This window comes from Dunckerocampus dactyliophorus, chromosome 5 (assembly GCF_027744805.1).
Source record: "Dunckerocampus dactyliophorus isolate RoL2022-P2 chromosome 5, RoL_Ddac_1.1, whole genome shotgun sequence".
Taxonomy (NCBI): Eukaryota; Metazoa; Chordata; class Actinopteri; order Syngnathiformes; family Syngnathidae; genus Dunckerocampus; species Dunckerocampus dactyliophorus.
The window spans coordinates 1546977-1562225 of record NC_072823.1 but is presented as its reverse complement, the minus strand read 5'-3'; the positions used below and the strand labels follow the sequence as shown (position 1 = coordinate 1562225).

Below are 15249 nucleotides of genomic sequence, written 5' to 3'. Positions count from 1 at the left end.
GCGGAGGAAAAGTAGTTCACACCAACATTGCTATCATTTAGACTAAATGAAGAGAGTCGATTTTAAATCATGAATCGACGTTCCAGTATCGATCCGCACATTGCTCCTGTTTGTGGTGGAGGCGCTAGCAAGCTTGTTTATCGGTCATAACAGTGACATTGGCTAAATGAACCTATACCCTGACAGACGTTATGTGTTATTCTTAAGCAGCAGACAAACCAACCTATTATCATATTCACTTTATATGGCTTCCAAGGAGGCATAACACCTGCAGCCGAAAGTTGACACTGAATCTTATGATTTGCACTGTGGGCTGCAGTAGAAGCTGTTTGAGTCACGCACCAAAATCTAATCGATGAAATGATTATTTTCTCAGTTGTTAAGCAATAGTGATGGCCAGTGAGCTGTTTAAACGTTCCGGAAGACGATGAAATTGGACAGTTAGCCATTCACTAGCCACGGTTTTACTGTAAATTCGGGTTGCATTCGTCGCTCATACGTTGGGTACGATTGCAAAACATTTGTCGTGCGGAAGATACAAGCGTAGCAAAGTCATAAACATGGCCGTTTTATTCAAGAGTTATCTAAAATACATACACGTTACATCTCTTGCTTTGACCACGGACCGGATTAACTATACGACATATATCGTATCGATCCAAACGTTTTCAGATAGTCATTGAACGCAACAGTGGCGTTGGCTGACGTTAGCTATTCCCTGTTATGCCGTGAGTTGAGCAAACTGCAATTTTTCTCCCAGATAGGCATTGAACGCAGCAGCGTCGTTGGCTGACGTTAGTTTTTCCCTGTTGTGCTGTGAGTTGAGCACACTGAAGGTAAGGCAGACGGCTGAGCTCTTTTGTGTCAACGAAAACAAGTCGAGGTACTACATGACTGTATTGCAGTGGCACGTTCTCAGTAGCAGTTTGTCCAGAGTCGTCTGTGCAGCTTTTAGATTCGCAGCCTGTCACTTGTTGTGGTAGCTAGCATTAGCTAGCATGAGCAAACCCAAAGGTAATGCGCATATATTGTGGTGTATGTTTGTCACTACTGTTCAGTGGAGTAACAGTAGCAGTAGCTGCTAGTAAAAAAGTGTTGCGATCAGAGGAAACATAGCCAATGTGCTTAGTAGTGGCTTTCAGAACACAGCTGGGTTGTTCACGGACAGCTGTTTTCAGTGACGGAATACGGTGATAGAGGTTACCTCACCGTGTTATTGGAAGTTAACAAGATTTATAAGGACACACTTCAACGTCGTCTGAAAAGCAGTAGGAAGAAGAGTTTATTTAACCCTACCCAGTCCCCACGCCGTATCTTTGATGTGTTGACACATACGGTGTTTTGTTTGCGTACATTTAGTCATTTCTTTCGAGTTTGCTCACTTGTTATTCACTTCCGGTGTGGGAAAAAACAGTGAGAATAATGGCACGTGGTGTAGCTTGTGCTGCGTTAAGGTAAAGGGAAAAATATAAATGTTAAAAGTAAGGATAAAAATGAGATTAAAATTTAGTCAAAAGTACTACAACGGGAGTACATTTTGTATTCCTGTTTAAATGGTTAAAAAATAAATAGAATGAGTGGACTAGTGAGGATAAACGAAGCATCAGATTAAATAGATCAACACTGGGGGTACATTTTGACTGCACTGCACAATTAATGAGTAGTTAAGTAATACAGTAACTTATTGGTGATGTTCAGTGAATAAAATGTACTGTTTTCATTTGCCATAATCTATGTTACTAGTAGTTTACTAGTAGTTATTGTTGATGACTCAGGTCATTGTGAGTTGTCTTTAATTTTGCAGTCAAGACGATGGCATCTTCAGTATTTGTCCAGTTCTCTGATGTCTTTGACAACAAGCACTTTCGTTATTCTGTTAACACCTGAACTAATTGCATCTCTTGTGCCGTGCGCATGTATTTATAGTGCTGGGAATGCAGCTGCCGCTCCCACCTGAGGTGGTCAGAGAGTTAGTGTGCTCCTGTCTGCATCGAGATCCAGTGGCAGCAGATCTTCGTTGCAGCCTGTTTGTTGCTGCTGCACAAAGCTACAGGAGGGACTCTTTGCTTCGACCCTTCCCTCCCCGGTACATACATGAGGACGCTAAAGACTTTGATGCACTGGTAAGATACACATCATTTGTTGCGATACATTTAAAACACCCTGTAAATACACCCTTCACATGCAGCTTGTCTAGCAGTAGATGCATTAACTACTCAACACACAGCCATTGTTGTCTAAATCAGGGGTGTCCAAACTTTTTGCACACAGGATACTTTAAAGTCAAAGGATGCGGGGTAGCCATGTTGATATTTGCATCTCTTTTAATTTTGTGAGAAAGCTAAAAAACAATATATCGAAAGACAAGGCTTTGTGATATTCTTAGTTATTTCTATCAGCATTTCAGCTTCTACATTTGGACTTTTTGCTCTATTTTCCCAATTTTTGTTTGTTTTTGTTTGTGTGTGTGGGCGGTTAATATTATTTCTACAATCCGCCGTGGGCCAATAAAAAAAACAAGCGACGGGCTGAAAATGGCCCCCCGACCGCACTTTGGACACACCTGATCCACACAGACAGCAACACAAGTGAGTACCAAGATAACTGTGGCTGCTTCCAAGTGTGGTGGTGCTTGCACGGCGGTCTGGGGCTACACAAGTGCTGTCGACACCGGGGAGCTGTGCTTGATTGAGGGGAAACATGAATTGCAACGTGTACTGTGACGTTGTGAAGCAGAGTAGGATTCCATCCATTGGGAAGCGGGCCGCATTGCAGTTTGACGGCGTGTTGCTGAAATGTGAGGGTGTACTCACTCGTGTGGGGCACTTTACAGGAGGGGCCACCAACCCGTCCATCCCGAGCCACCATTTGAGCTTTGGGATTTTGACGGTCAATCGCAAAAATATTAGAAAACAAAAAGTATTAATCAGTGCCCTTACTCACGGAGAGCGACCAACAGGCACGCATTTTTGACCACTGAACGCCTCCTTGCTGTCCAGGCACGCAACCTCCAGCAAGGAGCCCAGTCCCCAAAACCCGGCGGAATGCACCAGCGCAGGTACACTGGCTCACCTCACCCCGCAAGCCACAAGCAGGACAAGAGTGCAGAGGTTGAGAGAAAGAGAGAGAGAGAAAGGGAGTGACAGAGCGCAGCGGTGTTCCTGAGAACACAACAGTAGTTCATACGGCTCCGAATCTGCCTTGCAGCCTCAGAATTAAGGCACATATATAATTCCATAGATGCGCACCTTCAAAAACACTATTCAAGCTACAGTGACACGGCTCATTAGGACTGACTATTTAAACGCATTGACCGGTCGCTCTTGCCTCCACCATCATCGGTCGGCCACGACACTGAGCCAACGAGCTAAAAAGAGTTGTAGTTTGCTCATAGCGCCCACGCCACAAGCCCGACCCCGACGAAGATCCACAAAAGTAGGGGTGCCCAAAGTGCGGCCCAGGGGCCATCCGCGGCCCGTGGCTAATTTGTTATTGCATCACCGCAGAAACAAAATAAAATTAAAAAAAAGCAAAAATGTTAAAAAGCTAGTTGAGCAAAAGGCACAATGAGGAAAAAGCTCAAACATTGCTGCCAACAACCAATACTACTTAAAGATGATGCTTTAAATACGTAAAAAAAAAACTTTCTACAAAATAAGTATAAACAAAAGTTTTGTAGAGCTTCATGAGATGGCCACCTGAAATGGTTTTCACTTCACAGGTGTGCCTTGTCAGGGTCACTTAGTGGAATTTCTTGTCTTATTATTCGGGTGGGATCATGAGGTTGTATTGTGTGTGTCCAAACCAGTTCTGATTTCCTATTTTTCTGTATGTTTTTCATATGTAAATGTTTCAGATCATCAAACAAATGGAAATATTAGTCAATGACAACACAACTGCACACAAAATGCAGTTTTTAAATGATTTTTTTTATTATTAAGGGAGAAAAAAACCCCAAAGCAGATTCACAGTGGTGTGAAAAAGTGATTGCCCCCTAAAGCTAATAAGTGGTTGGGCACCCTTTAGCAGCAACAACTGCAATCAAGCGTTTGTGATAACTTGCAATGAGTCTCTTACAGCGCTGGGGAGGAATTTTGCAGAGTTGTTGTCATTCAGCCACATTGGAGGCTTTTCCAGCATGAAGCACCTTTTTAAGGTCATGCTAGAACATCTTAACAGGATTCAGGTAAGGACTTTGACTCCAAAGTCTTCATCCATTCAGAGGTGTTTTGGATCATTGTCCTGCTGCAGAACCCAAGTTGCTTTCAGCTTGAGGTCACCAACAGATGGCCGGACATTCTCCTTCAGCAGAATTCATGCTTTCATTTATCACAGCAAGTCTTCCAGGTCCTGAAGCAGCAGAACAGCCCCAGACCATCACACTACCACCACCAGATTTTACTGTTGGTATGATGTTCTTTTTCTGAAATGCCAGATGTGATTGGACACACCTTCCAAAAAGTTTGACTTTTGTCTCATCAGACCACAGAGTATTTTCCCAAAGGTCTTGGGAATCATCAAGACGTTTTTGGCAAAACGGAGATGAGCCGTCATGTTCTTTTTGTTCAGCAGTGGTTTTGGTCTTGGAACTCTGGCATGCAGGCCGTTTTTGCCCAGCGTCTTTCTTATAGTGGAGTCATGAACACTGACCTGAACTGAGGCAAGTGAGGCCTGCAGTTCTTTGAATGTTCTTGTGGGGTCTTTTGTGACCTCTTGGATGACTCTTCGCTGCGCTCTTGGGGTCATTTGGGTTGGTCGGCCACTCCTGGGAAGGTTCACCACTGTTGCATGTTTTCACCATTTTTCATTTTTTTCCACCTTTTAATAACAAAAAGTTTCATTTAAAAAGTGACTGTTGTGTTCAGTTGTGTTGTCATTGATTAATATTTAAATGTGTCTGATCTGAAACATTGAAGTGTGAAAAACAAAAAAATAAGAAATCAGGAAGGGGGCAAATAGTTTTTCACAACACTGTAGAACATCTCCTCAAGCTAGTTAAAGTTTGCGTCTGACTATTTCCTGTGCACCTCAACCTTCACCAATGTAAGTCTTTCTACCAATAATTTACCTAATCATGGAGATTAGAAGCATAAGAGCATAAGCACCTTTTCCACACTGATTGATCTCCTTTTAATCTGAGTTAAGTTATGTTTTATTGGGGGGGGGGGGGGGGGGCAATCACTTTTTGACAGGGCCATGTAGGTTTGGATTTTTTTTTCTCCATGAATCAAAAGTGTCATTTAAAAACTGCATGAGTAATGACCTCTTGCAATTTCCATTGGGTTGACAAGCTTGTTGTGAGTTCTCTTTTCGCTCGAGATTGGCTCCTGCCAGAGAAAGAGCTACCATTTCCTCACTGATTTGCGAGCGGCACAGTGTTTAAAACATGAGTAGTAGTTCTGAAGGATATAAAATGTCGTGAATTAGAACATGGCCATAAATTAGCCTCACCGCTGTATAAGCCACAGGGTTCAAAGTTTAAGGAAAAAATCACGAAATGACAGTATGTTGTCAAATGAAGTAATAGTTTCAAAATGGGGTTGGTTGGTAGACATGTTGATGATATAAAAGCATGAAAATGATTTTTGTTTCTAGCTGGCAGATGTGAATTCTTTCCCCGGTGTGAGAGTGTTGGTGAGACTGCGACCAGGAGAGAGACAGCACCATGTCGCCCTCACACACTGGATTCTCTCTTCCAAGAGCTTTGCAGTCAAGACGCTACAAAAGGACGAAGTACGACATTTTCGCTAATATGCTCATACCACATTATTTTCAACTGCCCATGCAATTATCTCTTTCTCCTGTCTCCACCAGTATGCCAAAGTTTGTGCCCTGACAGAAAATGAGAGTGTTTCTGCGCCAGCACCAGACTTCCTGTTTGAGCTGGAGTACTGCGACCAGTTGAATGCAAGGTTTGAACGGACCAGAGCGGGCAGAGATGTCTACTACGCCTTCCACGGAAGTCGCCTGGAGAACTTCCACTCCATCATTCACAACGGGCTGCACTGTCACCTCAACAAGGTCAGTCAGGCCCTCAGCTTCATCTGAAGCACGTAACACATGACTGATCACAATTCATCTGTTGTTGCTGACTCAAGGTCCATTCGCAAGGATTGAAGAGTGTTTTAAGGTGCTTGAAATTATTAACATCACCAAAAGTGCTGCTTTTTGTTTCCCATTGCTATTGGGAAGCATAATTGTGTTTTTTCACTGAACTGTACTTGAAGCAAAATGTAGTGTAGTGTAAGTCATAAACAAGTTTTGTTATGCTCTAACTACGAATATATTCCCTTTATTAATATCGAATCCTGCTTAGGGGAAACTCACTTACCGCGGCCGGGTTTGGAACTAATTAACCGCAATAAAAGGGGGACGACTGCATAGTACGGCCATACCCAAATGGCGGCCAACTAAAGTGAATGGGAAATATAATAACTTATAATCATGCTTGTGGACCGATCGCAGCAGCAGTGTGCGGGCGTAATTACTTTACTTTACAGTTATTACGTTTACCTGACAGCAAACGCGGTCTAAAGTGAAAAGTGAGTGAGAGAGCCGTGGCTTGCTCAAAAGTAGTAAAAGTTGACAGAGAAAAGTGACTGGACGGACCGATACACTGTATGCTCATTCTTCCAGAATCCAGTGCCAAAGCGCTGTCTCTCATATGCTTTGAAACTGTAGCGCTGGTCAAAAGCGCACAAGTGACGCGACCTGACAAAATACAAATCAATTCCAAGGGAAGGATCCACCAAGTCTGATGTGAGAGCGCGGAAAATAACATCATTTAGCGTGCAGTATGGAAAATGTACAAGTCGTACTGCATTGTTTGTTTACAGCACAGCAGCGTGCAAATGAATGTTCACTAAGGATTGTATGGATATTGGGACAAAACAAAAAAAAAAATCTTTGACTGACGGAAGAGTTGTGGAGTGCTTCTGCTGCAGAGATCTTACTCAAAGTAAACAAAAAGAGCAATTGTTTGACAAATTCAGGCAAATCGCAGTGTCAGCTGCAATAACAAGAAAATGCGAAACTTTTAAGAGCAGCTTTTCTGTTAAAGACACACTTATTAAATTGTTATTATTTAAAAAGAAAATTTCGGAGAAACCGGTGCAGTTTGATTTACATTAAAAATAATCCTCTTGTGTTCATTTATTGTTTGTACAGTCAATTTTTTTTCATTATTTATGTGAAATTTTGTCCTCTTTTCTTTTAAATGCAATTTAGGTGCCAAGGTAATTGTGTTGTATTGAAACAATAGGGGCCGGTGGTCTAGTGGTTAGCATGTTGGCCAACACAGTAACAGTCTGGAGATCGGGTTGGATTCTCCCTTGGGCATTTCTGTGTGGAGTTTGCATGTTCTCCCCGTGTGTGTGTGGGTTTTCTCCGAGACCTCCGATTTCCTCCCACATTCCAAAAAATGTGGGAGGAATGTGCATGTTAACTTCATTGGCAACTCTAAATGGTCCATAGGTATGAATGTGAGTGTTTGTCTATATGTGCCCTGCCATTGGCTGGACACCAGTCCAGGGTGTACCCCGCCTGTCGCCCCAAGTCAGCTGGGATAGGCTCCAGCATGCCCCCGCGGCCCTAAAGAGGAGAAGCGGTATAGAAAATGGGTGCATGAAACAATCGGGTTGTTCAATGTAAGGCCTCATCAAACGGATGCAATGTCACGATAACAAATTTTGCTGGTCCATAATTGAGCTCCAAATTATCACTGATATTCGATCATTTCTGCATTTTTGATACCGTTTTTTTCATTAATAATAATCATGAGGTGTAATGCACATTTGAACCACGAGATGGTACTGAAGTACAGTGTAACCATGTGAGCTTCACTCACAATTAGCTTGACAGAAGCCCATTTTTTTCATCAAAAAATAATGCGAGGTAATAATGCGAGCACATCGCATCAAATGTAATAAACTTTTATTACTCGAGTATTTAACATTAGAATCGAAATGTCAAGAGGTTTTATATACAATACATTAATCAAACAACATAATAAATTAACTTGATAGTGGCGGTGTAAGATTGAATGTTTTTATGTCCCCCAACACGTCGTCTTTCACTCGGTTATAAAGTTCAGGAATGGCTGTTGGTGACGTGTATGTGTACGTTTCTTACATGTTCCGAAATGTAGGCTTTTCGACCGTATTGAGTGGTTGCATTTCTTTTGCAATGTAGCAGGTGACAGTGTCCAAGAGTGCTTGCATTTACATTGCCGAGCAAACGCCTCAGTAAGCGTTGTCTGTCGGGACGAAGGCTCTGCTGCACCTCCAGGAGTTTTTTTTTTTTTTTTCCCCCAGTTGGGAAAACTAGAAAGGATGGCGGTGTTACAGGTGTGCATACAAGTTGGTCGTGTTCCCACGCTTCCTCGTCACTTCTTTTGAACAAATACGGCATATCATTCGTCACCTTTTATCGCTTCGGTGCCTTTGTTTATGCTAGCATATGCTGTCTCACAAGGCTAATTTGGTGCTCCTGTGTTAGCTCACTGGTAGCCCCGCCTCCACAAAGAGGCTGAATGAGAGGACAGATTGTTCACTCTCTCCATCCATTCAAACGATAGAACTGATGCGCACAGATAGATTCCGAGTGAACCCTCGTTATCCAGCCTGTGTAGCACAGGGAGACTAGCAGATGGGGCACACACGCATACGTGCCAATTATCAACCTTTTTTTTTTTTAATCGTTCCATTAATGTCTGTCCTGGACGGTCCTCTGGACTCTGCGGAGGAAGTGGGGGAGAGAAGGATGTTGGCTAAGCTGACATCCATCATGGACAACACCTCTCACCCGCTACATGACACTGTGGGTTCCCTTAGCAGCTCCTTCAGCAGCAGACTGTTACACCCACGGTGTAAGAAGGAGAGGTTCCGCAGGTCCTTCATACCGACCGCTATCAGGCTCTACAACACCTGAACCATTTTGTATTCACTATGTCACTATGCATTCTTTACTTGTGTATCTTGCTTGCTGCTGTAACAAGTGAATTTCCCTGCTGTGGGATTAATAAAGTACTACTACTACTACTAATGGATTTAACCATTATCGTGACAGGACTAGCAAGGCAAAATTACGTTCAGACCTTCGCTGTAAAAAAAATTGCATCAACAGACCTAACAGTTTTAATTGAAGACCCCTGGTGTCGTGTCTCTGCTCACATTTGCAATTCAGCATTCATGGCCCCCCAAATTCTCCTCAAAACCCATCATAACATAGCATGAGTTGGTAATAATTTATATAAAATACCTGATAATCCTGGTAAAATGCATACAGCATATACGGTATGTACCCCGTTACAGAAAAGCCCCCAGTTCTTAAGTGTGGTTTTTACGTCGGTCTCCTCAAACAGATTGTGTTCCATCTATGTTGTCCACTCCATAATTATAATTCTGTGATTTAGCGCAGCTGTAAGGTGCTTGCATAGCTTGAAAATTATCTTTAAGGACCTTGAAATTTGAGGTGTAAGGTGTATAAAGTCTGCCGGCTTGATGAATTTTGGTTCTTGTCGTGTGACACACTCAGAACTCCGTGTTTGGAGAGGGGACCTACCTCACCAGTGACCTCAGCATGGCCATCCTTTACAGTCCCCACAGCAGCGGTTGGCAGGAAAGCCTGCTGGGTCCGCTTCTCAGCTGTGTTGCCTTGTGTGAAGTCATTGATCACCCAGATGTCAAGTGTCAGGTGAAGAAAAAAGGTGTGTCACACCGCTATGCACACAGCAGCTACGTGTGACACGCGCTGTAGGTTTCAACATCTTCCACTCATGTCCCCTTTCAGACTCAGAAATCGTCGACCGCCAGCGTTCACGGGCCAAAAATAGCGAGGCAGGCGATGTGCCGCAGAAATACTTTGTGGTCACAAACAATCAGCTTTTACGTGTCAAGTACCTGTTGGTTTACTCCCAGAGGAGACACCTGTCCCGGTAAGAGCTACACACATTGGATAAAGGACACAAACGAACACCACAGTACATGATAGGGGTGTCATGAGACACCCAGCTCACAAGCCGAGATGATACACCAGATTGGGTCCACGAGAACAAGACTACACGAAATACTAACAAAGCTTTACATTTAAACCAGTCACAAAACCATGCAGCTGCGTTTTTAAATGTTTTTTTGGCCAAATTGGCCCACGTCCGGGCAAGGTGCGGTCCCTACCTGTTTGTTCATAGGGTCTTTTGAGTCATTCTTGGTCTGGCCTGTCACCTCGGGCCTTGGGAGACCCTACCAGGGTCATATAGCCCCAGACAGGATCACTCGAGCACTCAAACCCCTCCACCACAATAAGGCGGTCTCGGGGTCCTGTTCACAAGTAAAGGTAGGTTGGAGCGTGAGGTCGAAGACAGAGCTGAGCCGGAAGGCAAAGCTCTGTTTACCAGTGTTTCCACCCTCACCTCACCTATGGTCATGAGCTTTGGGTCGTGAGCGAAAGAAGGAGATCACGGATACAAGCGGCTGAAATGAGTTTCCTCCGTAGGGTAGCTGGACTCCCCCTAAGAGATAGGGGGAGTAGCTCGGTCATCCGGGAGGGGCTTAGAGCAGAGCCGCAGCACCTTCACATGGAGAGGAGCCAGTTGAGGTGGCTCGGGCATCTAGTCCGGACGCCTTTTTGGTGAGGTGTTCTGGGCATGCCCAGGCGGTAGAAGGCCCGGCACAGACCTAGAACATGCTGGAGGGATTATGTCTCACAGCTGGCCTTGGAACGTCTTGGTGTCCTCTCTGCCTCACTGGAAGAGGTGGCCGGGGACCCGGGAAGTCTGGACTTCCCTACTGAGACCTCTGAATAAGCAAAAGAAAATGGATGGACTAATACATGGGAGCACGCACGTAACATGGGAAAACCCTATATTGAGGACCACCTGTAGTGATAGTGGTACTGGAGTGATATGATAAATGAAATAAATGTTTAAAATAAAAAAAAAATATGATCAGTGTGGTCTGATGCTGTCCCCCCCCCCCAACCCACAGATATTCCCACAGCAACTCCTGGTTCCTGAGACACCACTTTGCCATCATGATGAGTCTCTACCTTCTGCTGCTCATATTCATTGGCACCTTCAACTCCAACACCTTCATATCCTTTTGGAACAGACGATTCAGCTGACAAGACCAGACTGAGCCACTCAGTCTTGATCAACACTGTGCCTTCCGGATCAGACTTTGACTGGAGGCCTCGACACCACTGTATGCACATTTTTATACTCTATTCCCTTTACAAGCCTGCCGTATTTTAATAACCCCTCCTCACTTTGTGCTTTGAACTTTGTGGCTTCACTCTTATTAGCTTTTCAAATAGATATTCATAAATCAGGCTGTTTTACAAATACAAGGCATTCAGAAAACGCATTCAAAGATGTGATGATGTGTACTCTTCTACACTGGTCACTAGGTGTCAGTAATGCTACTGTAATGTTTGGTGAGACACACAAGCGCCGACTTGGGGGCGGCAGCTGCGACAGCAGTGAAATCTAAAACAAAGACAGCTGTAAAGACCCTTTATGCTCATTGATCGGCCGATTTAAAGCAATAAGTGAAGGATAGGCAACTCCAGAGTAATTTACACTTACCATTCTGTGTTGTGAAGGCGACTAATCTCCTTCTCCATGTCTTAAGGCTTAAGTCCATGTTCTGCAAGTTCTCCATTTCATCTCCAAAGGGGTCTCCCTTCTTTTCTCCTGGAATTCTATCAACACATCGTAGGGCACATCGATATGAATATAGCCCCAAAGCCCCGAAGTTGTGCTGCACAACTTCACAAAGCTCCTGCCACAACACAGAGCACACTGCGTCTTTTTCCTGTTGCCTTGCGTTCACAGAGGTGTGCTATTACAAAAGTGGTGCCCTATCGCATTGCTAAAGATATGGTCCCTGTTGCAATGTTGGGGGGAAAAAAAACAGATTTAAAAACCTACTGAAAACAATGGACTCGTGATGTCCAGTTAGCTTCCCAGTCACAATTACCCTAAATTCCAGCGTATAAGCCGCATGTGTCTACGTCATAAAATCATACTATGTGGTACACACGTGTCGGTGAGGACCAGGAAGCTCTTTATTTGACAGGAGCCAATCATGAGCTATGAAAAAACTCACAACAAGGTCATTACTCAATATAACAGTGTGACTCACGGTGTCATCTTACAAACAACATTCAACTCATCACACAGCAACTGAACACTCAAAAGGTACCTAGGAAATATACATTACAAGTACCAATATGAGTTTAAAATAACAAACAGAAGCTATTTTAACATCTACCCATAATGTATTACTGCCAGAAGAGCAGTTCATTGGAGGACAAGCAACATCAAGCTCCGTCCACCAGAGGAGCCCGGAGCAGAGAGGGAGGCTGACATCATTGCAACGCCCCGATGAATGTATTGTTCAGATGCAATGCCTTGGGGGAAAACCTTAAGAGTTTTTCTTTCATTTCAAAATCATATTGGTACATGTTTGTATATTTGTCAGGTACACCTTTCGAGTGTTAAGTTGCAGTGTGATGAATTTCGTGTTAGTAAAAGTGAAGACTCACCTTGTGGAAAAAATATCGCTATATACAGGTATATCGTATAGCAGTATTCGACCTAAATATATCAGGATATGAGTTTTGGTCCATATGTCCCAGCCCTTACACATCGTTCTGTTCACTGTAAACATCCTCTGTCTCGTACACCACTGCGTTTGTTTACCTGAGTGATCGTACGACGATGGCATCACTTCCAGAAATGAGGCTGAACAGCAAGCACTAGCTCGTCATGGCTGGCGCCATGAGCTGTAAATGTCATTGTTGCAAATTTACTGTTGGCTTTAAAAAAATCAACCAATGTAGACGATAATTACAAACAATATAAAACAGATTGAAGCAAAGTTGATGAATCGTGTCAGGGACCCTAGAAAATGTGGCTGAGTACAGAGGAGCCAGGTGGTATATTATGTCTACTATGCAGTCCCTTGTTATATCAGGGGTCGAGCACCGCACCCTTACTATCGCAGTTTTTCAAAAAAAATAATTGCATAAATGATAGCAGTTTTGTGGTGGATTTCGGCCTACTGACAGCAACAAAAAATTGCATATCAAAGCAAATTGCACATATTCTTTGCCTAAATTAAGCATTTTCTAGCATGAAAATGCCTAAATGAATGAAAATACAAATGTGAGGCATTCAGAAGACGTGGTATGCAGTGGAATATCTTGTGACTTGTGTCGCGCCTTTAAGGAGCGGGGCCTGGGAAGTGACGTGTGTGATGTCAGCTAGCTAGAGCTGACTGCGTCTCGGTGAGCAGCTCCTGTTGTGTGTGTTTACGGCATATTTGTTCTCCACTTGTTAATAAAGCGATTGAAGCGCATCGTGAGTCTCTCCTTGGGGCAATATTCTACACCGGTCACGAGGCGTCATTCACGTTACATTGATGAGACACAAGCCACCACAGGAAGTACGCTGTCAGCGCTAACGTGTGAGTCTATGAGTTGCATCTTGTCTTATTTTCTATTATTATGTCTACTATATTGGGCAATAGGAGTGTAAAGGTGACTTTGAGGGTTTCATTTCATGTCTAGAGGGCTCTAGTAATGCTAAAAAAAATATTCAGAAGGTCGTTAAACAGGTTTGCTTTGCTCTGACTATGAAAATATTTCATTTATTAAAGAATCATGCTTTGCCAAAATTCACGATCGGGTGTGGAACCAATTAACGGCAATAAACCAGGGATTGCTGTTTTGGGTATCCCTAGTGTAAAGGTGACTATAGTGGTGTTATTGCATGCCTAGAGGCATCTAATAATGTTAAACCTCGTATTTAGAGGGTCTTTAAAAAGATTTTCTAAAATCTAATTACGAAAATCTATCATTTATAAATAAGGAACCCTACTTCATGGAAATTCACTTATCATGGTCAGGTCTGGAACCAATTAACTGCAATAAATGAAGGATTACTATACACATAGTCTCAAGAAAAGCTATCGACAACTAGCACTCATGGCTGAGCAGGAAGAGGCCAGGACATACTGTAGTGCGTTGTTGGAATGGTGGAGCCGCCAATGCAGCTCCTAACTAAAACAAGACCGCACCTTTTTAATGTAAAAAGCGACTCACCTCCTAAGAGCTGTCACATGTCATCAATGTTACAAACTACGCTTATTTTAATATTTACAGCAGTTTTACGCTGAAATGACAATTCAGAGTATGCATGAAGTCTTAATGCTGATCGTGTCCCTCCCTGTCATTTTTTTCCCCTTTTATTGTTTTTAGCTTTTATTATACACGGGTTAGCTTCTATTTACACATGTATGGCATTTATGAATGTTAAAATGTTACCTTACAATGGCATTCACTCAATAAATGGTTTTATGATGGTCACAAATTGATTCTGGAGCAGATTATTTGTGTTTCTATTCTCCTCGAGGGATTCTAAAGCCCAACAAATGGCAGTTGGACCAGGGGCCTCATTTATAAAAGTGTGTGGGGATTCCATCGTGAAACATTGCATACTCACACACGTTCGAATTTACGTTTGTAAGAAAATAGTCATATGTATATAGGACTGTCATGATAATCAATGAAATCAATGAATCGAACGATATAAAACAAAACAAAACACTAAAGTCGATCATTTTGCCATCCTCGATAAATTGACATGTGCATGAATGCGTGTTTGTTTTCCTCTTCTCTCCGTAGCACACAGGCTGGATGACAAGAGGATTCACTCTGCATGTGTCTGCGCGCACTGGTTCTATAGTGGGATGAACGGAGAGAGTGAAGCCTCCTGTCAGCCTCTTTGTCCCAGTACGTGGAGGCGGGGCTACGAAGACAGAGTGAAAGCAGCAAGTTGGCAAACAAACACAAATATGAACGACGGCACCAAAGCGGTGGTTTCTAAGCCGAATGACAGCCCCAATGTGGAAGTGCGCCAGAGCCTTTGTCCCGACAGTCAACGCTTACTGAGGCGTTTGGTCGGCAAACTAAAGATAAAGCAAACAGTGCAAAATGGTGTGCGCTTACAGACTGTTTGCAAAAGGAATGCAACCTTTCAATACGGTTGAAAAGACAACATTTGGGGAAATTTCAGAAATATTTGACAGGAGGAATTACCTGGGCGAACGTAGACGTACAACACGTCACTAACCGCAATTCCTGAAGCGTATAACTGAGAAGACGTGTTGAAAGACATCAGAAACATTGCATTTTACGCCGCCAGGTAAATATGACCTGCTACATTAGTTTGACAATACACTACATAAC

General features: G+C 43.2%; 1 protein-coding gene across 5 annotated transcripts; it reads left to right on the top strand.

The window, feature by feature from the left end:
* The first annotated feature begins 436 nt into the window (after positions 1 to 436).
* Positions 437 to 14375, top strand: parp16 (poly (ADP-ribose) polymerase family, member 16). 5 transcript variants are annotated; one of them, XR_008570515.1, is made up of 8 exons: positions 954 to 1014; positions 1927 to 2123; positions 5596 to 5733; positions 5815 to 6021; positions 9535 to 9706; positions 9790 to 9934; positions 10983 to 11198; positions 11628 to 14375. XR_008570515.1 is itself a non-coding variant. In XM_054777566.1 (7 exons), the coding sequence occupies exons 2-7, from the start codon at positions 1935 to 1937 to the stop codon at positions 11116 to 11118; spliced, it is 987 nt and encodes a 328-aa protein (XP_054633541.1). In that variant the 5' UTR covers positions 437 to 836; positions 1927 to 1934; the 3' UTR covers positions 11119 to 14375. The 5 variants fall into 5 exon arrangements, 4 of the variants coding, with proteins under 4 accessions (XP_054633541.1, XP_054633542.1, XP_054633543.1 ...); XM_054777566.1 differs by lacking the exon at positions 954 to 1014 and adding an exon at positions 437 to 836 and having other exon boundaries at positions 10983 to 14375; XM_054777567.1 differs by lacking the exon at positions 954 to 1014 and adding an exon at positions 765 to 883 and having other exon boundaries at positions 10983 to 14375.
* Positions 14376 to 15249: the final 874 nt, after the last annotated feature.

Coding starts and splice junctions, on each gene's coding strand:
- parp16 (XM_054777565.1), top strand. Junction 2,124..5,595: donor CTAAAGACTTTGATGCACTG/GTAAGATACACA, acceptor TTTTGTTTCTAG/CTGGCAGATGTGAATTCTTT. Junction 9,707..9,789: donor GTGTCAGGTGAAGAAAAAAG/GTGTGTCACACC, acceptor GTCCCCTTTCAG/ACTCAGAAATCGTCGACCGC.